The sequence below is a fragment of the Homarus americanus genome, unplaced genomic scaffold, assembly GCF_018991925.1.
Source record: "Homarus americanus isolate GMGI-L3 unplaced genomic scaffold, GMGI_Hamer_2.0 scaffold24260, whole genome shotgun sequence".
NCBI classification, from domain to species: Eukaryota; Metazoa; Arthropoda; class Malacostraca; order Decapoda; family Nephropidae; genus Homarus; species Homarus americanus.
Genome location: NW_024721079.1, coordinates 8,721,513 through 8,743,678, shown reverse-complemented (window position 1 = coordinate 8,743,678; position 22,166 = coordinate 8,721,513). Strand labels below are relative to the sequence as shown.

At 36.9% G+C, this 22,166-nt stretch overlaps 2 protein-coding genes across 14 annotated transcripts in view; one reads left to right on the top strand and one right to left on the bottom strand.

Moving 5' to 3' along the window:
- Positions 1-121: 121 nt before the first annotated feature.
- On the bottom strand, positions 122-17,548 carry LOC121861537 (TBC1 domain family member 25-like). Of its 3 annotated transcripts, none has more exons than XM_042359382.1 (11): positions 17,407-17,548; positions 15,840-15,949; positions 15,512-15,610; positions 14,917-15,070; positions 14,164-14,357; positions 13,654-13,795; positions 12,973-13,011; positions 11,917-12,050; positions 9,864-10,101; positions 9,468-9,611; positions 122-3,999 (listed from the first exon to the last, which is right to left on the bottom strand). In XM_042359382.1, exons 1-11 carry the CDS (start codon positions 17,467-17,469, stop codon positions 2,905-2,907), a joined length of 2,412 nt encoding a protein of 803 aa, XP_042215316.1. In that variant the 5' UTR covers positions 17,470-17,548; the 3' UTR covers positions 122-2,904. The 3 variants fall into 3 exon arrangements, with proteins under 3 accessions (XP_042215316.1, XP_042215317.1, XP_042215318.1); XM_042359383.1 differs by having other exon boundaries at positions 11,917-12,047; XM_042359384.1 differs by lacking the exon at positions 12,973-13,011.
- Positions 17,549-21,109: 3,561 nt separating this feature from the next.
- LOC121861534 (rho GTPase-activating protein 39-like) overlaps positions 21,110-22,166 on the top strand; it is a 141,812-nt gene continuing 140,755 nt past the window's right edge. For all 11 annotated transcript variants that reach the window (XM_042359374.1, XM_042359373.1, XM_042359371.1 and 8 more), the window contains exon 1: positions 21,110-21,245. In XM_042359374.1, the coding sequence (XP_042215308.1) occupies positions 21,232-21,245 (14 nt within the window). In that variant the 5' untranslated portion in view covers positions 21,110-21,231. The remainder of the gene's footprint in view (positions 21,246-22,166) is intronic.

The window sequence follows — 22,166 nt, the reverse complement described above, 5'->3', positions numbered from 1 at the left end:
TCCACCCCCATTCTAATTTCCATCATCATCAACCAGGAGCCTTCTACATACACACCTCAAAGTAAGTGTGCTTTACTGCATTTATTTTTAGTTTGTATGTAATTTTCGGTGAGCTGGAACCAATACCCAAAATCCCATTGAAACAATGGTTTCGGTTAACGAAATTTTTGGTTAATGAACGACCTTCTGGAACGAATTGTGTTCGTTAACTTAGGGACCACTGTATAATGATAATAAAATACAGTGATAAGTTTTATGCTGCCTGAATATTCTTACCAGTATTTTATAGTTCTTTTGAGAAAAATTTAAATATTTTGTGTTTTGTAATAACTATAAGGTAGACATATGACATAAAAGGGCCTTCAAGTAAGAATTGTGTGTTGTAAGTGTGTGGCAACATCACTTCCTGTTCACTTTAAGCTGTGTACAGTAACTTCAAACATGACATCTTTCATCACTCCACATCAACACTCCAGACAACTCTCCAACTATGCTACAGTGAAAGTTGAATGTAAGTACATTATTCTGGTATTTTTCTTATACTGATTGACCCATTTATAAGGTGACAATGGATTTTTTTATTTTTTTTTTTTATGTGCCCAGATGGGGGATTCAGCAGGTCTTACAATGCCCGGGGTCTAAGGGATAAAACAGGGAAAGAGAGTCTTCCTGGACTCCTGCTAGAAGAGCTCAGATATGGAAACCCTGAGACCAGGATTCTCACATAAGATAAACATCAAGGTAATTGTTAGCCAAAACTGGACATAGAGTTCTCCAAATACCTGAGGCCAAACTGGAGGTGTGTACCAACCAAACATAGCCTAGCTGCACTCAAAGTGAACCTTACCAGTTGACCTGAAAAAAATGTGTCAATAATCCTATAAACATGTTTACCATAATTTACTCAACATATAATGATCAGTCAGTGGAAGAAATCACTAAGTCTCACAGACAGTTTACGTTGTCAGAGTGAATCACCAACCAGTTTACGACTTAATAGGAACAATTACATAAAATGGTACTATGTCACTAATATCCCCCAGGAGTGTTTTACCTTATGGGACCTGTGTTTCATCCTGTAGACCTGTGTGAACTTGTATCAAGTTATAAAGTCTTTAATTAAAACAATACAGTACCAGTACATATTCAGTGTTTCCTCATGTGAAGTTACTTTTGGTAGCACACTGTGTAACTTAAGAGACCGCAAAGTCAAGTAAAAAAAAAAGTATGGAGTAGTGTAGAGAGTCCTAGTACAGTATAACCAGTTTTACTCTTTACAAATCATAAGAAACCCTGACACTAGATACCAGATACCTTAACTATGATAACACTGCATTTCTGAACTCCCTTAATAAATTACAAAATTAAGAAAAAGGTCAAATTCTTCATAAATACTTGTACACCTAAACTTCAATCACACAACATTCTAATTATAAGCATAAAATAATAACAAGAGTATTTATGAAATCACTCACAATAATCCCACAGTATAACATGTTTTAATGTAATGCAAGGAATGAATTACAGCTCTTCCTCAAGTAATGTGGTAAGCAAATAATTAATGCTTCATGGCTGTTCCTCCCTAAACCCTAGAATAAGCAGAGGCAGCAACTATCAGGAAGCAAATTGAGGAATTTGCCTTGCTTGGAAAGGCAATATATTCTGCACATTCCTGTATTTATGAACTGCATTTTATGGCTGTACAGTACTTATATCCTTTAGTGTAGCAGTTGATATTTTATATAATGATAACCACTGTAGCAGCAGCTGCAGTAGACACTGTCATGGCACCCCACTAAAACCCAAAGACCTCCCATGTGTGGATTTGCTATGACTTCAATGTGTTTATGTTCACATTAGTAGTATAACAGTATAATATAAAATCTTGTTATTTTATTAGTTATTGTATCATAGCAGGTTGGGCATGTCACATAAAATGGTGCCAGGCTGATGTGTGGGAGGTGAGGATGGGTACAACTGAGCCTCTCAGTCATGGAGTGTGGAAGCTTAGGAAAATTCTCAGGCTGAGTTAGACATAATATATATACCTGATTTCTATGTAGGAATATTACAAGATTCAAACTTAACCAAACCCAGTTCCTGCAAATGTTAAGGAATTAATGTACTGTACAGTACTCTTTTATTTTTACCCAATTGAATAATTCAATTGGCGTAAGTTATTTCAGTGTGGCACACATTTATAACCCCTACGCCACAGCATAGTATGTAACAGCCTTGCTTCTTTTAGTGATAAAATATTTAACGAAAAGAAAGAGTGAATGTACCTCTGTATATGTGTGTGTGTGTGAGTGAGATGTGTGTTTGTCTGCATGCACATGCAGGTGTGTGTTTAGTGAACGAAGGGAATAATTTGGTCCTAGCAAATGTGAGAAGAGTTCAAAGACAAACTGTGACTGTTGAAGTGTATCTGCTCCTTGCTGTCCTAACACTTCTAAGAGAAGAAACAGGTAGCTTAGTATTCATCTGTGATCTTTTAATTCTTTTCATCATTCATACATATTTTAACTGGGGCAACATTTCAACTTCACTTTTGTCAGCTTATTAGGCAGACAGAAGCAACTGGTAGGACTTACAATATCATATTTTCTCACTCCATTTCTTACGTACAAGACAGATGATGCTACAGTTAAACAACTTTAAATATTACACAAATGTACTAACTCTGAATCAACAAACTTTGGGTTCTTCATAAGCCCTTTAAGAATTATTAAATATTTACTGAATAAAGCCACTTCATCTGAACTAATTCTTATCAAAATCAAATTCTTAACAAAAAATAATTTTTGATGGTTTGAAAAATCCAGATTTTTTTAGTACAGTACTGTACAGTACTAAACTGCTGTGGTTCAATATTAAAAATAAGTTTCAAGATTGTTATACATATTAACATGATTGATTACTTGTAGAACTAGGAGGAGTGTTTTTTGAACGTGCCTTAGAAAAGTCCAATTTAAGATAGGTCTCAAACATACGTCTGGCCTGACCAAGTACCTTATTTACATTGTGTTGTCGAACCATCTTGTCAAAGTGCATAGCTAGCTCATTGTGATCCATTTTATTTTGCATTATAAGTTGACGATGTTGTAGGAGAAGGGTGAGGCACAGAAACATGAGAAATGGGTTTCCACCACCAAATTCTTCAGGAGGAGGCATTGTATGAACCTGTGGAGATCCACTAGCACTCACAGTAACTTGCCAACCAGTGACTTCAGTTACTTCTTCACAAGAATTAACACTAGCGGTCATGGTAGCCTCGTTCTCACCTTCCACTTCTGACTGTTGATGTTGACCATTAGTTTTAGGAGTGAGCTGCTGAATGGTAGTAGGTTGTTCCTCTTGACAAACAATTTGTAACTGCTGATCGGTCTCTGGTGACAGTGTTGCAACGGGGTTCTGCCAAACATCTACCTCCCCACCATCTGAGTACACAGGCACACCAACATCAGCATCGGAGTCTGAAAAACATCTTCGAGATTTGTTGCTCAAGTTTTCACCTAAAACTGATACTGACTTGAAATTCTCATCCTTTTTTCTATTTGAAATCTTTTTGTCTTTACAAGGTGAAGCTGGATTACTCTCACAATCTGAATCTTTATTTTTAGTCAAAAGCTGAAATTCTCTCAGATTTCTAATTTTCCTGATATTCCTGGTTGGACTGTCTTCTGGTGAAGTACTTTCCTCTCTTATCCTATCAACATTCATTGCAGTTTCACCACTCGGCACCCGTGTTCTCACACGAGAAGTGTCTATAGGCTGGGACCATGTCCGACTTAGTTTCTTCCCGCCTGCACCAGTTTCAGGGCCATCACAGTCCACACTAGCTGCTCGTCTACTCAAGATGGCTGCAAGACACTCAGCACTTCTGTTTGAGACACAGGACCGCTGTCGTCTCAGGGCACACACGTTATCATAATGGTTTTGTCGAGGTGTGGGTGGTGGAACGGGAGTCTCTTCCTCTTGAACTGGATTGAATTGCACCTGAAATTCAAACCTGAGGGATATTACACATTCTGTAAAGTGATATCTGACATTACACACGAGAGAAGAAATTGCTATATTGTACAGTATATAGAAACAAGTTGACATTTAGAGTATTGTATATGCTGATTACTCACTTCCAGGAATGAGATTGGTTAATACAAATTACTCATGGGAGCACTGAGAGATGTGTTATTTTGACCATTACCAATTATTCTCAAACTCCACTCTATTCTTCAAATGATTTCTATTATCCTTCATGTAATTCTTTAACTTCTTCGTTTCTACCTTTCATTGTCTTTAAGTTTAACATTTTAATTCTGCCTTTTTCTGCCAATGCAAATGTTGCAGTAAAACATATGCAACACATACATGATAGTCAAGTAACATTCTCACCACAATGTTTTTTATGCAAAAATCCTTCCAACAAGTTTTGTCGTGTCTCACAGGTTTACTGCCCAAGTCCTTCTCATGATCCTTGCCAGACCTGATGTGGTTATACTTTGTAATATTACCTACAATCTTTTGCTGTTATGCTGTAGATAAATGATTAGAGTAGATCCTGGGGTGTTGTCTTAGTTACCCAGCAACCTTCATACTGTTTGTATGTATGTTTTTGGTAATGGTCAGAGAGAGAGTTGCCACACTTTATTACTTGATATTTCTAAATGGTTCTTTATTGGCATTATTGTTTTAATGAACAGAAAATAAATTTGTAGGGAAGCAAGGAGAAGACAAATATGAACCAACAAATACCTGTATAACATGTGGTGTTACCTGTTTACAATAATGTCCTAAAGGTGTTTTGCTTCTGTCTGCAGAGTTTAAGTATCCACCAACTTGAAGGATATTTATTTTCAGTTTTTTGACTGATTCCCAAGTCACTCAGTAAAACTATACAGTAATAGCATTATTAACCCTGGATAGAATGTACAAAAAATACACAATTGTTCCTGAAATCCCATTTTATAACTGAGGCTGGAATAGATGATTCTTGTTGGCACAACTAGCCGAGTGTACAGAGATAAAACTCTGATCAGCCTCTTGAAATAGAGGCTGGAGAGACTAATCAAATGATTCACAAAGTTTCCAGCTTCAGTATAGTTATACCTGAAAAGGAGCTTAAAATCTAGTGCTGCCCCTAGAAGCTGAAAACTGAGTCATTACCACATCAACAGTGCATATTTCTACATTCACCTATTTAGTTATTCAGTCTTACGTTGAGGGGCACCGATATCTCCCATAATTAACCAGTGCCTAATTTACACTAAACTATGTACAGGTATCCCCCAATTTACGAGTTCCCTATTTACGATATTTCATTTGAACAATGGTGATGTATTAAGACCACCTCCCTATTTACAATAAAAAAAATTTGCTTGAACGATCGTCACTGTCCCGCCAAAATCACTGATGCGCGTAATATGGAACACATCTCGCTCTCCACCTGTCAGATGCAGCATCATCAACCCGCACACCACCACCCAGTGCACTACAGTCCCACACTTCGTGCAATGGTGATCACATCTGCCTGTGATCATGTAGCTCAATGATTATCAGTCAATATCAGTGTTGTTACTTAACAGCAGGATTTTTTTTTTTTTTTTTTTAGTGAGAAACATCACTAACATTCAGATTGTAATCAGTTTTTGTGATTGTGAAGTGGTTTCACTTTGTTTTTGTGACACGTGCTTTTGCTCTGTTTTTGTGACAAGTACTTTGACTCTGTTTTTGTGACTTGTGAAGGAGTGCAACTTTGAAAATGTCTAGCAAGTGTGTTGCTGAGGCTCCTGCATCTGGAAAGACCAAGGCACCAAGGAAAACCATGTTTCTGAAGGTGAAACTGCAGAGGCTATGTGGGAGTCAGAGTGACGTCTCCTCTTAGCTTTGAAGGGGACATAATTATGATGATGACCAAGCTCGTTCTTAATGGTGTGGTGAGTGTTGTTTAATTGTGTTTTAGTTACGTATTTTATTAGTGCAGGTTTATTGTTTGTTTTTTTCTCGGTGATACATGTGGGTGTCAGACTGGCTGGGAAAGTATCCCATTGAACCCCCATCTCTTAATGCTCCCGATACATGTACAGTATTTCAATTTAAGATGGGTTTTTCAGGAACGTAACTCCAGCGTAAATTGCAGGATACCTGTACACCCACCTCTCGTTTTACGCGGGGGTTACGTTCTTGAAAACCACTGCTTACAGTGAGTTCTGCTATAACGCGTGTTTTGATAACGCGAATTTGCGCTAACGCGATATATGAATAGAGGAACGATATTTGTGTAACGCAAACGCTTGTTTGCTGTAACGCGATTTTTGCTTACTATTTCTCCAATTTTGTGGTATTAACTGTGAATATGTTAAAGAAGAATATCTCCAAGAAGCGTTCTGGTGATCGAATTCCCGGTGATGATCGTAAAAGAAAGGATATAACACTTGAAGAGAAGCTCGATGTTATCAACCTCAAAATCACCCTTCTCCCCCATCAAGTTATATTCATATTTTTTCAAGGTAAAGTGTTACATTTACTGTATGATTTCATTATTAGATATGAATGTAACATTTATTTAGACTGTGCTATCCTTTGTGTTAGGCTAACTACTAATTTTTTTTCGATTTCGAGTAGTAATCTGCACCTAACCCTATATTCTCCATAAGCCCTGTTATTTCTATTACGCGATTTTCTATAACACGATATTTTACAAGAACACAACTATCACGTTATAGCAGAACTGACTGTAATTAAAAAACGCATAAATTAAATATAATTTTCCCATAAGAATACATGTAAATGGTACACGTTAGAGGAACCATTATATACCATACAGGGTACAAACAGTGCTCTCACTTAAACCAACCACGTGGCCAACCTCCGACACACGCTCTCTTCTCTGAAGGCGGGTGATCACATTTAATTTCACATCTATTGCAATTGTTTTTCGTGCCTTTTTAGCTTTAGGTGCCCCAGAGGAGGCAGATGGACTTTTCCAGACATGCTCAATGGGGAAAACAGCGTTTAACACTTTGAAAAGGTATGTGATAAACACACAATGCAAATGAGAGCACAGAGAAAAAGTAGTGCTGGTGTGAACTGAGAAAGCGATATGTGGGAAGCTTGCTGGACGTTGTCACAGTTGTTGCACAGAATACTTCATTATCTTCATCATTAGTAGTAATAATCTTTATCATTACATTATTATAATACCGTAATTCCCTGTATTATTATTAATAATAATTATATTAAAATCGTTGGTGTTGATATGACTGCGACTTTATAGTAATAACTTACAAGCATCTCACTAGTCATCACATGCAACTCCATTGCCAGGCAACCAGGCAAATACGCGTGGCAAATTGAAACTGTCTTGAGCGCATTATTTCAAAAATAAGTGCTCGTAAATTAGCTTTTGTTATTAATTGAACAATCGGGTTATTCCAAAAACGCTTACATCAAACACGAGTTACCCGTACAGTACATGACTCTTAAAGATGGGATGGTCATTAATCATGGAGAAAACATTTCATAAAAACACCAGAATATAAGGGTTTTTTATAATGTATATAGTTAAATACAAAAGGAAAGTACAGTACTATAATAATAAAGAATAGGATCTATAGAGCAAAATGACTTATAAACAATATGTAAAGAAGCCATTTACTGCCAAGACAACTGAGCAAATATGAGAGGTGTGTGGTGCACTTGTTGTCTGTCTGGCAGGAAATAACTTGCATTAATTACTTACAACCTAATATACGGTGAAATTCATTCACTACATCATGGTAATATACAGTATACTGTATCCAACACACAATGCACACATGCAAGCACATAATCTTACACATAAACACACTTCCATACACATGCAAACATTCTTACATTCATATACAAATAATCATATACAATCTTCATCACACATACAGCACTGTACTCCTAAACACACATGCACACCCACCCACAAATGATGCAGGTAGCCACAAGGAAGCAGAACCCTGAACAGATCTAAGACCTTTCATTATTATTCCCATCTTCCAGGAGTACTGTACTTCCACTGTGCTCCCTTAAAATGAAAATAATCCTTGAAGAACTTGGATCTTTTTGTAAAGTATTTGTTCCCTGGTCATTTATCTGTACATTATGTGAATCATGTGTGTCCTCTGTGATTTTTTTAATGCAAACCAACTTGGAAAGTTGCTCAAGGTATTAGATATTTGGACCCATATTCTGGAACAGGGTGGTAATATCGACAATATATACCTAGATTTTACCAAGGCTTTCGACAGTGTACCCCAAAAAAGGCTGAAAATCAAACTGGAAGGGTACGGAATTCGGGGAAATGTCCTAGCGTGGATAAAAGACTTTCTACATGACCGCAAGCAGTGTGTGGTGACTAATGGCACGAAATCATCATTTGTACCTGTCACAAGCGGGTTACCAAAGGGCAGTGTATTGGGCCCGCTGTTGTTTGTTTGTTTCATAAATGACATGCCTGACGTTGTACACTCCTCCATACAAATGTTTGCGGATGACGCTAAGTTATTTTGGGAAATCAAGAACCAAGCAGACTGTGAAGAGCTGCAGAAGGATCTCTGTGAGCTCCAAGAATGGTCGAAGAAATGGCTGCTGAGATTCAATGTCACGAAGTGTAAGAGGATGCACCTGGGGCGTACCAACGGTAAGGAGGAGTATCGTATGTCCCAACGGGATGAAGAAACTGCACTGTTTGAGACTGAATGTGAGAAGGACCTAGGTGTGTATGTTGACAATGAGCTGAAGTTCTCGGGCCATTGTGAGAAGGTAAATCGGGCAAATAAATTCTTAGGTCTTATAAGAAGGTCGTTCAGATATCAAGACGGTTCGTCCCTCATAACGATCTTCAAGAGTGAAATGCTTCCCCATCTGGATTACTGCCACCCTGTCTGGTCCCTGAGATATACTAGGGACTGTCAGTTGGTCGAAAATGTTTAAAGGAGGGCCACCAGACTGGTGTCTGCACTTCGGCACCTCAACTACCCTGAGAGATTGGAGTGCCTGAACTTGCCTAGCTTATACTACAGATGGGCAAGGGGCGACCTAATTGAGGTGTGTAAGCATCTCAGGGGGCACTACTCAGTCGAGTGTCCTTGGAGGTGGCGGACGCTCGTCCCACAAGGGGTTACAGCTCAAGATTGAAGAAGCCGCAGGTCCAGAAAACTGTGAGGGCAAACTTTTTTGAGTGTAAGCTCTTTCAAGACCAGACTTGACAGACAATGGAGCAGGTTCAGGTACATTCATGGGCCAGTGCATGCCCAGTACTTGCCAACAGTGCGTAACGGACGTGACTGATCGCCCAAGCGGCTAACAAGCTGATTAGTGGTGAAGAGGATAAAAAAATCACATTATCACATCTAACCCATGCAAGCATGTAAAATTATCATAAAATAGTGATCATACATATATATATATATATATACAGTACTGTATTATCAAACCTCAAACAGTGGCAAGGACTCCTCAGGAGGGTTTGGTGGTAGGGAGCTCCAGAGAACTTCTAACATATACAGGGCATCATCAAAGGCAAATTCACGTTTTAATTCCAACAACAACCATCGGTAGCAAAAGAGAAGGTCATCAGCCTGTAAGGGAGAGGTTAAGAACACATTAATATGTAAATCTCATTAAAGTAATTAGGAAGGTATCCCATTCTCTGGTGAAATCTGTCAAAAGTCAAAGATTAAAAATAAGATGAAAATTTTATTTGCTCTGAAGCCTTCTGTTGAGCACACACTACTGATACATATTGTCTATACAGAATAGGATAAAGCAATTTAAAAATTATTGCCCTATAACCACTGGTTATAGGGCAATAATCATCAATAAGTACATACCTGGTGAAGCTGAAGATAGGAGAAGTATTCTATATCGTAAAATATGAGAGCTTCAGTGAGATGCTGAAACTTGAGTGTCATGGCATTACCATCAATGTGAAAGTTGGAGTGAACTCGAGCCATGAGAGCACAGAAGCACACATATGCCTGCGCCTCATCCCTCATTGTTACCAAGAGCGGTGAGGCCAAGTCACTCATGCCCTGACAATACCCAACTGATGGGTGATTCAGTGCATATCTGTTCCCAAGAAAATCAATATTATATGTTTAGAATAAAATATTTTCATTTTATTATCAGTAGCAAATCTATATACAGTACTGTACTATACATGTATTGTACAGTGGTCCCTCGGTTAACGAACACAATTCAATGGGATTTTGGGTAATTGGTTCCAGCTCACCGAAAATTACATACAAACTAAAAATAAATGCAATAAAGTACACTTACTTTGAGGTGTGCATGATGATGATGGGAATTAGAATGGGGGTGGAGGAGAAGGGAGAAGAGAAGGCATTGTGGTGGAAGAGAAGACACCCCATGCTTCATGTTGCCATTTCACCATAAAATTTTAGTTCACTTGGTGTAATTCAAGATTATTTTCTTTAAATCAACACTACAATGCATTATATATTGTCAATATGTAAAATAAACTTCAGAATGACCAATAATTGTACTGTAAAAACGTAAAATAGTTTATGTTCAAGAGAGTCTCAAGCAAGAAGCTTCCTCCACTGAGCAGGGACACACACTAACGCCATTTTGGGCGAGTCAAGTGGCTGTTTGGCGCGCTAAAAACTAGTTCCCTGTACTTCAATTTTGTTAAATAAATGTTAAAATTACTAAAAACTTTAATATAAGACTTGGAAAATTATTGAATAGTACAACCTTCTTGATATTTACTCAAATGGTAACGAATTTAAGCCCTAAAACCGATTACTGTATTGGTGGATTAATACTACAGCTGATGAGCAGGCGAAAGTAGGCGAAAACATGTTGGTAAAAATTCGTAAGGAATTCGTTAACCGAACTGAAGAATCTTATGGAAGGTAATTCATTCACCGAAATTTCGTTAACCGAGGCGTTCGTTAACCGAGGGATCACTGTATAGGCAGACCTCAATTTACGTAAAGATTGTGTTCCTGAAAAACCTTTCAGAATATATCCTACAAAAAAAAATTCAAAAGAAAATATACCAAATGACACCAAAGGCCTATTTATGTTATGTATTTTCTATTGAAAATAATAAATTCCTTTCAGAATTTTTTTCAGTACAGTTGGAGTATATGTACTGTCTCTGAACTCATCATTAGTTAGACATACAGTATTGTATGATGTAAAACATTATTTTCTTTCTCAATTTATATTTCTGCATGTACAGGAAACCTTTATATACTCATACTGTATAGTATTGGTATTGTTTATCTCACTCCAGAAACTATTCACTGACTCCCCTCACAGAGGGAAGGGCACTGGTACAGAGTCCACACATACCTCCTCTTGTAGAGAGGAAGGAGCACTGAATAATGGTACACTATATATTACAAGCTTGTCACCACTCATGTAGTTACCTTCCCAATAATATCTGCTCCCATCAATTTAACAGAAAAGATTTTATGAATATGAATCCTACCATTAAAACCAGAAAGCCAAGATCATTCCTCAAACAAACTGTTTAGGCATTGTACCAGGATGAGGAGCCTCAAGCTGTTGATCTTCAAAACTACAATAAACAAAACTACAATAAACAGACTCACAGGTCAAACTAGCCCAGAGAAGGTTTTCCCTCCATCTGGAATACTGGTCTCATCTGTATGAGTAAGAAATGTGTCAACAGCTCCAAGGGCTAAAGAACTGTTAATAAATGCTGAGAACTTTGCAAGGATAGTTACAGCAAAACAGAGTTCATTTTCTATTACTCTAATACAGTAAAACAGTATGGTACCTCTATTTTTTTAGATACAATATATATGTTCTAACCCCTTGATAAAAACTGGTTAAATGAAAATTAATACTTAACATACATACAGGAAAACAAAACAAGTGGAAACTTACGTGGTTAATATATTATACAGACTCTGAACATTACTGTTGTCGTCAGGTCCGCTGAAGTAAGAGTGATGTCGGTCAGTGCGCAGGACGTCCTTACGAACCATATTTGTCACATACTTAACTTCCTCACTGACCTGCTGCATAAGACGAAGGTAAAGAACTCATAGATTTCAGTTCTGTTATTACACGTCAAACATAAAATAATTACCCATTTGTTAATCTGTACAGTACAGTATTATATTTCACTGGCCCATGTCTTAAGAATATGTATACAGTAATACTGTAGGATCACTGAAAGATGAGATACCCAATGTTAATTCACCAGAAGATTAACCACCCTAATGGTAACGAAATACCCCAGGCAGCATTAGGGTGGTTAATCTTAAGGTGATCCACATAATTAAGTGTACTAAACATAAGTTTCAAAATGTGAACTGTATGTTTGTAAATATTCTGTGCATAAATTATATCATGGGAACTAAAATACAACATGTCAGTAACAACACACTGATTCCTTAAGATGAATTCATACACTTTCTGCCTCACAACAAATGTGGTCATAATAGTATAGTGAGTGGCCTTCCAGAGGGGTGTCACCTGACTTAGCATGATGAAGTTTGTCATAAACTAGTACAGAACTGCAGTACATAAAGCTAAAATAGGAGCATTTGGATGCCAGAGAAATATAAGAATATTTCCTTTTCATAAATGTTTTAAATGTGTTATGAGGACAGTGTACAGTATACTGTAGTTGTGAAAACTAAAATACTGTACTGCATTTTTTCATTTACTATTTCTAATAATTTTTAACCAAGATTTCACCAGAAAAAAATGGTCTTCCCATTTATGTGTGCTGATCATTTAATGATAACTACACTCATGACACTACTGCATTGCAAGTGTCCAGCTCATTCCTTATGTTGTACTATGAGGCTATATGTAAAATCATTTTCACTTTTAAGACCAGACCATATTTTTTTCAGTTTCAATTTCTGTTATTTAGCTCTTATGTTAAGTGCAGGTGTTGTGGTAAACCATGGAGTACTAGTGTTAACATACCAAGATGTGATGCTCTGCTGTCTGGTCTGCTATTTCATTCTGTGAATCAAATATAACTTCGTGAATAACAACTTTCTGTATTATTCACTTTAAAATATCAAATTTTCTTGAACTGTTGATGTAATCTGGTTTATTTTATTTGAATAACAATTATTTCTGCACAAGTACCTGTACAGTAGACCCTCAATTTCCATGGGTTCCGTGAGTGCAGTTTTGATATACCACAATAAATTAATTCAGACCATAATATCTATTCTACAGCAATACAGCATCATACCACAGATGATGATGTATTGTAAATGCTTACGGTACATAATGTCACAGCTCTTGACCTCAAGGTTATCAAAGTAGATTTTATTGTGAAACTGACAGCATACTTTGGAATCCACAGGTATTCATCAGACAGCCTTCACCTAAACTTCTCATCAATCTTACAACCATACAAGAAAATATGAACATCTAACATACAGTACTTCTCCAATATGTGCTCTCTGTACCTGCCTACACCATGTACTGTATGTGTAACTGTAATTAATTTTTGATACATTTAGACCCATTATTCAATACCCTAATTTTTTTCTACATACAAAACCTGATAAATCATTAAAAGCTAAACACTGTCATTATCTCAAAGGAGCAAACAGAGATCAACAAGATAGAGGAAATGAAAGTTTTAACCACCTGGTTATCATCATTGAGGTGCTCCTGCCATACTGCTCTCAGTGCTTCATATTCCTTAGTTTTCTGTTTCATGTAGTCTAGTCTCTCTCTCCCTGTCAGGCCTTCAGGGTATACATTCAGTAAATGCTTCCATATCACCTTTCTGCACAAAAATACATCGTATCTGAATGTATAATTAAAGTTAGGTCTGAGGTTCAGTAAATCATGGTAATGGAGATAAAGATTTCATTAATGAATAATATATAAAGCATAGAAAATCCTATTGTGAAGAATTATTTGACAAGTAAATCACAGCACAATATGTATAAATGAAATCTCTACCAATAATTATATCACACACCTACACCTCAAAATTCTCCAGGATCTTCTCTCTTCCTGCCAGTTCCCAGCACCATACATGACATAACAGGATATTCACAATACACAAGATTATTATAAGGAGCTGTGTAAAATAAGTTAAGCAAAATGTAGAGTGTCCTCCTGGGACACATTTCCTCATGTATGACTAACCTGAGGGATGGTTCAAGACCTCCGAGGTACACACAAAGACGTAGTTCCTTTGGATGAGCGAGTTGTCCCACACGATTTAGCATCTGCTGGAACTCTGAGTCAGTGAGAGGGGGTCTAATTGGTCGAAAAGATGCTTCATCACCTTCTTCATTCCAACTTAAGGCTTTCTGAACAATTGATAAAGTCTTCTCCATCTGTTTAGGAATGTTTTAGCATTAATTATTTTTCTCAAACACTTAACAATCACTCCTGTAAAGTCTATGTCAATTTATCTCAGTGCTTCCAGAAATTATTCTCTTTCCCATGATTTTTCCTTCCAATATTGTCCTCAGCATTGTCTACTTTACAAAAACACGTATGACTGTAAAGTATCACTGCTGTCTCTAATAACTTGTTTCTAAAATAACTCTTTTATAATTTATATCACTCAACACTTCTGATATTGCTAATGCTGAAACAGGTATACGTATCTGATAATGCTAATACTTTATTATCTGATGCCTCTGATAACGGCTCTCTTTAGTAATAAATATTTTATTAAAGAGAAACCATCCCTATTAACAAAAGAGTGAGAATTTTTTTAAATGTTGCCAGAAATTAATGAACATCCATTAACTCCAAACCCTGAAATACTGTATTTCAAGAGTGAACTGAAAACAAATAATTATTTGCACTTCAAGACCATGTTCATAATTATATGGAAGGAATTGTGTGAATAATATACACACAGTAATACTGTACTGCCACTAATACCTTTTCTTTGAAGATCCCTGGGAGTTTGGCAGAGTAGTTGTTCCTTGGAAGGTCAGGGAGAGAAAGTTTTGCAATATCCATATTGGTGACAGCATCCCAGGTACCATTAGATGATGACAACTCTACCTTCACTAAGAGGTATGGATCAGCAGACCTGTTGGCAAGGAAATATTGTACAAGACTTTAGGGAGAAGCATCAGTTAAAACAACTTTCCTCAAACACAACAATATAAGGACCTTTCATTTCCTTCAAAATTAGTTCTTCAAAGGACTCCACGTAACCAAATACGAGTGCAGTATGCAGAACAAAACACACACACACACACTCTCCACTGGAAAACTTTGTCACTGTCAGACTTCCTTGAAACATATTTTTAAACCAATTTCCTTAGTGGAATTAATGACTATGGAAATAAGTAGAATGAATACAGACATGTTGTGAGAACAGCATCTGAATACTAAACACCTGAAGTAATAACTGCAACATTTACCTATGTCCACACCTAAACTCGCCCCCTAGGCCCCGCTGTGGGTCGATGATCTGTGCCCGGGTGGGCTATTCCCCATAAAAAAATCAAGTGCAGTAAAAACTTACTTGACAAAGGCCATCTCCAGATCAAAATCAGATGACATAGGGACCCAACAAGCCTCTGGGAACCGATCATCACGAGCTAAATAACAAGTCTGGAACTCTCTGTAGAAAAAGTATCATGTGAATTCAACTAACATCCTCAGCTGATAGATATTGCATTACTTAATCCTGATGCTACAAAACATAATACAATAATTACATTTTCTAACTTCATCAACTTAAATTCAAAGGTAAACTATAATTAGACAATGTTAAGTTAATATCTATGATCAAAACAATGAATTTTGCCTATAACACACAAGAGAAATTACTCTAAAGCTTACTTCCTTACCCTTTAAGATCAAAGGCCCTGGCAATCAAATTCCTTAACACCTCATAGCCAGTCAGTTCAGGATCTACACTGAAGCGGCAGCACTGGGAGTCAACTTCACAATGACTGTGCTGCAATTATTAATAGAAACACGTATTGTGATTACTTTCATTAAACAGCCTGGTGTCCCCACCATATTTTTGCAACAAATAAAAATGACATATTATTCACTTCCTTTACTTTGTTAGTGCTATACTGTACTGTACTGTGTTGCACTGTATTATCACATATTGTACAGTACTATTATAAATAAAAATGTATCCAGTAATACCAGAAATGGTGACTAAAGTAAAAAATAATTACACTGTATTCCACACCAGATGGAAAAACATGATGACAGACATAAAGATAAAAATATAACCACTACTGTATTTCCAACTTTAGCAAGAATGAACTGTACAGTACTGTACTCTGGAACACCAACTTGTGATAACCACCAACTTTACAGACAAAAATTACAAAAAAAAAATCTTACCTCCAGAATATAAAAAAAAGTGAAGGAATTGCAACTTTCATAATTTCTTTCTATTGGGGATTATTTTTTCCTGAAGATGAATGAAAATTGATTCATTAGCTCCTGGTAAAGCCACATTGACTTGTTTACATCATAAGATTTGAAATAAGATGACCCAACCCAACCTATCCCTCCTAAGACAGAAGTAGTTATATTAGGAGAGGTTAGGTTAGGTTAGGTATGAAAAGATCACTGGGAAGCATTCAGTTAGTCACTGGAAGGTGTTTATCAACAGAAAAAGCACAAACATGGAGTCCTCACATACATGGACCATAATTACTCAGGTAAAAACAAGAGAAAATAGTAATTCTTCCACTTTATTTATTTTACAGGTAAGAAACAAGTTTTCTTCACTAAATGTATTCCTTAGTGTAGCTGGTTATCACGAGTTAGGGTTCTACAGTGGCTGTGGATCTTTGGTAACTTTAAAAAAATATATAATTTAATTAGAAATTTTATTAAGGAAATACACAGAGTGGTACATTGTGCTCACAAGTTTGTTCCTTCTACAATCAGTTATAATTCAGAGGTGGTGTGTGTCAAGTGGCCATGGCGAGGCAGGAGTCATGCTGGTACAGTATTAGAGGTCATAAAGAACCTGTAGCTACTTGTGTATATGTACTGGGATGTTCCTAATACAGGTGAAAGTTACTGTACATACCTGGTGGCCACATGAATAATACATAAATAAAAACATGCTCAAATTAATAAAACCTTTACAAAAGTAAACAAAAAGGGAGAGGCTGTAAAATAACACTTAAAAAGGATAGTTAAGTGTGTCAGCCAGCCCCTCACATTCATCACCTGTCTGGCCTCTACCACTAACTGTTAATTCTACGGTTACAAGAAATAAATATTAAGGAATTAAGTGTTGAAATTCAGGGAATTATTAATTAATTTAAAAAAATATAGCTAAAATTAAAAGACGGAGTCGATATAAACAAGCTTTGCGACATTCCAGTCTTCACAATGGTACCACCGTGTTAAAGGAATAACTTCCCACTAGCCGCTCACCTGGATCACTTTAATTCTTACTGCATCCCTTGATGGGGTCGCTGTCGTTAAGGCTGTTGCCATTTCTTCAATTAATCGATTATTCTGCCTGTACGATGGTAGTTACCCATAACAGCTGACAGCATCCATTTGACAGCTACTCGGGTAGACCAAACATGAAGCACACCACCAACAGAAGCAAGATACAATATTAATTTGTAAATATAAAAATTTTAAAGTAAAAATTTAATATGTTATATTCAATTTTCTAAATAAATGTTAGCAGTTGGTTAAATTTATCGAATAAACAAGTTATAATTCTGGTTCAACGTAATTCTATATCGCTAACTTACTTGATATAACATTTACCCGTAGAGGTCGCGAACCATATATTTTTTTAGTGTATAGAAATTTACTGTTTATTTAACTATTTACTTTTCACTTACAGCTTCCAAATAATTTTGAATGTCAACCTGATAATAACATTAAGTGTGAATTAGATATACAAGTGCACGAAGCGTATTAATTATTCCCCAAATGTCTCGTTGTTTTATCATTCCTTTACATCGCGGTCTCTGCTACCAATAATAATTTATATCCTCATCATTCACACTCAATTTCACTACATAGTATTTTTTACGTATTAAGCGAAATGCCCTCCACATTAACTGCATATATATAATAAACAAATAAGGTGGTACATATACATATATATTTTAACCTCACAATGGACGACAAATTTGGATGGCACAGATTGACAATGTACCAGTGTGTATACTGATAGGGATGAGACTTTGTTCAAGCTGTGAGAAGCAAGAAGATTAAGTCATCTGAGAGACTTAGAATAATGTGACTTGGCAAACTTATGCATTAAAATCAATCACGTAGATAAGGAAAAAATATATTGGAGCCATTAAACTTCCTTATAAAGCCCCGAACTCGACATGACCTTTATCGTGTTTCATCCTAGGCATAATTAAACGGTATGCTGCCTGTCTAATAGCCAGCTATACCTATCTCCTGGAGAAATGAGTCACTTGTAGTCTGGGTTCTCAAGACCTGTGACCTCTTTCATTGTCAGTGAAGCTTTATTCAGTTTTATTTTATTTATTTATTTATTTATCTATTTTTTTTACGGGTATTAGCCCACCCGGGAACAGGTCACCGACCCACATCGGGGCCTGGGGGTCGAAAATGTAATAATAATAACAATAATTATAATAATTAGTTCATAGTAAATAAAATCTATAATAAAAATAAATAAAATAATAACAATAATACTAATAACAACAACACTGATAATAATAATAATAATAATAATAATAATAATAATAATAATAATAATATAATAATAAAAAAGAACCATAAAGAAATACAAAAATTTAAAAAAAAGATCAATAGTGAGAAACGATATATGTAGGCCTATGTTGTGTTTTCAAGGTAAGAGAAACAATTGAGACCCTGCAATTGTGTGTAAATGAGACAGAAATTCAGATCAGCAACCTGGGACTTGGTCACAATTTTCGTGGCGCCATATGGCAGCAGGGTCTACCATTAGACAACACATTATGCTTCCAATATCTTCCCAGGTGGTAGTACCTCCCTGTTTGGTAGCTGCCTACTACCTACTTTGAGTGAAGATTTTTTTTTTTAGTTATACACTAAATGTTAACACTTGTAGCCTGGAGGTTGAGGTGGGGCGTCGCCACCTTAGTGCAGGCTGTGGTCAGTTAAACCCTCAGAACCAATAAAAATGTCTTTCTATGAGACATATATACTGATTTTCAGATATCATTCACAGTATTCTTGAGTACATGTATACAACCAACCTCCTCAGACACTCATCTTTCCAATTTACATAATCTTAAAGACTGTGGATCTGAGCAAGTCAGGAAGAAATAAGCAGTTACGTTCACCAAACTCTGAAAATTATCATTGAATTCTCTTATTTTTTCAATACTGGGAAATGACCTATGACTCATGTAGGCTAAACCTCTACTTGGGAAAGAACATATTACTGTAAAAAAAATCAGACATAACATTTTAATCATTTGAGTCAGGATTCAGACTGTGAAGAACGCTTCAGAAGAACAGGCTTTATGTAGCTTTTGTCTGTAGATGTTGGAGTTGAACCACAGTATTGATGTGGGTTTAGTCTCATCATTACGGGATTAAGATACAAGAATAACACAAACAAAGTGACGAAAATACTAATGGCTTTATAGGCACATGTCCCCTTTAGAATGAGTCACCCCCTACCTAAGTGTTGTCAGTTTTCTCTTCCTCAACCGTAATTCGCAATTCTATCTTGTCACTTCGTTGCTACATAAATCCTTTCAACTCGTTTACCATTGAGGTCCTTGTGTCTTATTATAGTTCACTCGTCTAACTCCTTGAATGGAACCTGATATTCTCAAGTTCTTTATTATTAGAGATGGTATTCTATTATTGTTTTCCTTTGAGAGCGCAGTTCAACGATTTAATGTATTTCTATATTTAATATTGAAACATAATTCATCTTTTTCCACAGATCGTTTAAATATTTTTCTTTATTTCCTTCCTTAGGGGGGTATAGACGAGGGTTTAGAAAGGACTATATAGTTGAGCCAATAATATTGTTTAACTAAAAAACTACTTGATATTGCTAAATGTTTTAATGGGAGTTTTCACAGTCCCGGGTTACTAACAAGTGAGGCTGATTATATTCATCTCCTTACAGAACACAACAGCTGGACACACGACAAGAACAATTAACTTCAGAACAAGAGAACGAAAACAAATAACCGTCTTACTCTTTACATACAAGTTCACACTGATTCAGCATGTATAGTTAAATCTTGAAGTTGATGTATTATATAAGCCCGAGCAGAAGACAGGGAAAGATTAGTTGGGTTATTTAAGTTAGGTTAAATTATTGGGGTTAGTTATGTCAGGTTAGGTTAGGCTAGCAGAGCATTATCTCATGTCACCACCCACGCTCGTATTATAATTATGTTAGTGAACATTGAATTCCAAACTAATATAATTCTGCTTTGATGTTTATTCTCTTCACAGGTTGTGAGGTGACAGGGCGTCTCCTGTGCTGTACTGACCCGTCCCGTCCGTGACTGGTGGTGGTGGACAAACTCAAACAAGTTAGTAGCCTCTTCCTCCGTATCAAAATTTAATATGTACATTGTCACTTTGGTAATTATATTAACTTTTTGAGTAATTCACTTAAGTTTGTATACCAAAAATAATAAAACTTGTTATTGGATAAGCAAAATGATCAATTAAGGCGGCTAAAATTTTATTGAGTTCTTTATTAAGACGACCATTTTCGTTCATGTGCTATATTCAAAATAAGTTGAATATTTTATTCGTCTTCTGATCATTATACTGCCAGATGCTGTTTTCACTCGTCAAACGCTACAGTAAGCTGTGTAACCATCAAAATGCATCAAACCTGTTTGACAAGGAGTGTCTCAGGGACCCCCCCCACCACCGACCACTGCATCCAGCCTGACCACTACACTTTCTCGATAACTCTTATTATAGCAACTATTGTATACGTTATGAGAAATATAAAATGTGAAATGTATTTTCCCCTTAAAATTCACTGTACTATGTTAATTATATAACGTAAAAGAAAATTAACATGGTTAAATGTCCGTAGAGGGCCCGAAGGCGGGCGGAGCAGCGCTCTGGGCCCGGGAATTATTGGAACCCTCAGTACACAATGTTATGGCGGTGCGTCAGCATGTACGGAGCTGTGTGTGTTAAAATGTAGACGTACTGTGGTTTCTTTTTGGTTACCAAGGATAATAATCGGTTTTAGTAGTTCTCTCGAGTAGTGCCCCCATCATCATGGCGTCAGAAAGGTAAGAAGTGTTCCTTGTGCTGCCTGAATGAGTATTGTTAGTGATTTGAGTGAAAGATGATTCAGGCGGGGCAGTGTTTCACGTTCAAACAGTGAGGCGGCTGGCACTGTGTCACGACCCTGCCACCACTGATACACGTAAGAAACGACTACAGTAATATTACTATACACATATCGATTACTGTCTCTTATGGGGTAGAAAATAACCCGAGTAGTGGAGATGGGTTGCATTTATCCATCAACAACAACTCCCTCATAAGTTGGTCTGTATAGGAAACAACAACAGCTATTACAATTTATGGAAAGGAGTTGTAGGTATGAGTGAGGGAGCGTGGCTGGTGTTGTCCCACCCAGATGTTACAGGCCAAGTGTTATTACTGCTACCACTCACAACACGCCTCACAGCACACTGGAAACACAACACCACGTCATGTCACTACCAAACCATACTTCAAGTCTACATCACATCACTCACCATGACAATGCCACACCTCTCACCATAACACTGCCACACCTCTCATCATAACACTGCCACACCACTCACCATAATACTACATACCACTACCCACACTACAATACATTACTCACCACTACACCAGAGTACATACCACACACCGTATCACACCTCACCATAACACACCACACTATAACACAAACACCATAACACAACATGCCACACCACACCATAACACAACATGCCACACCTCACCATAACACAAAACGCCACACCACACCGCCAGTGGTGGTGTGGTTGAAGTGGAAAAGGTAAGGTGATGGTGTGGTTTCCTGATCTTCAAATAGTAGTGGGGGACCAGGAGCTTAGACCACCTGGCCTGACTCCTCTATAATATGACACCATAGAGCATCACACACACACAATGGCTTCATGTCTACCTCCTCTTTATTAAGGAGGATGCTCAAT

Bases quoted from the DNA above. Each gene is read 5' to 3' on its own strand.
- LOC121861537 (XM_042359382.1), bottom strand. From the start codon at position 17,469: ATGGCAACAGCCTTAACGACAGCGACCCCATCAAGGGATGCAGTAAGA. The intron at 15,950-17,406 runs GTGAGCGGCTAG...TAATAATTGCAG, and splicing joins TAAGAATTAAAGTGATCCAG to CACAGTCATTGTGAAGTTGA. The intron at 15,071-15,511 runs GTAAGTTTTTAC...CCTTGCCAACAG, and splicing joins CTGGAGATGGCCTTTGTCAA to GTCTGCTGATCCATACCTCT.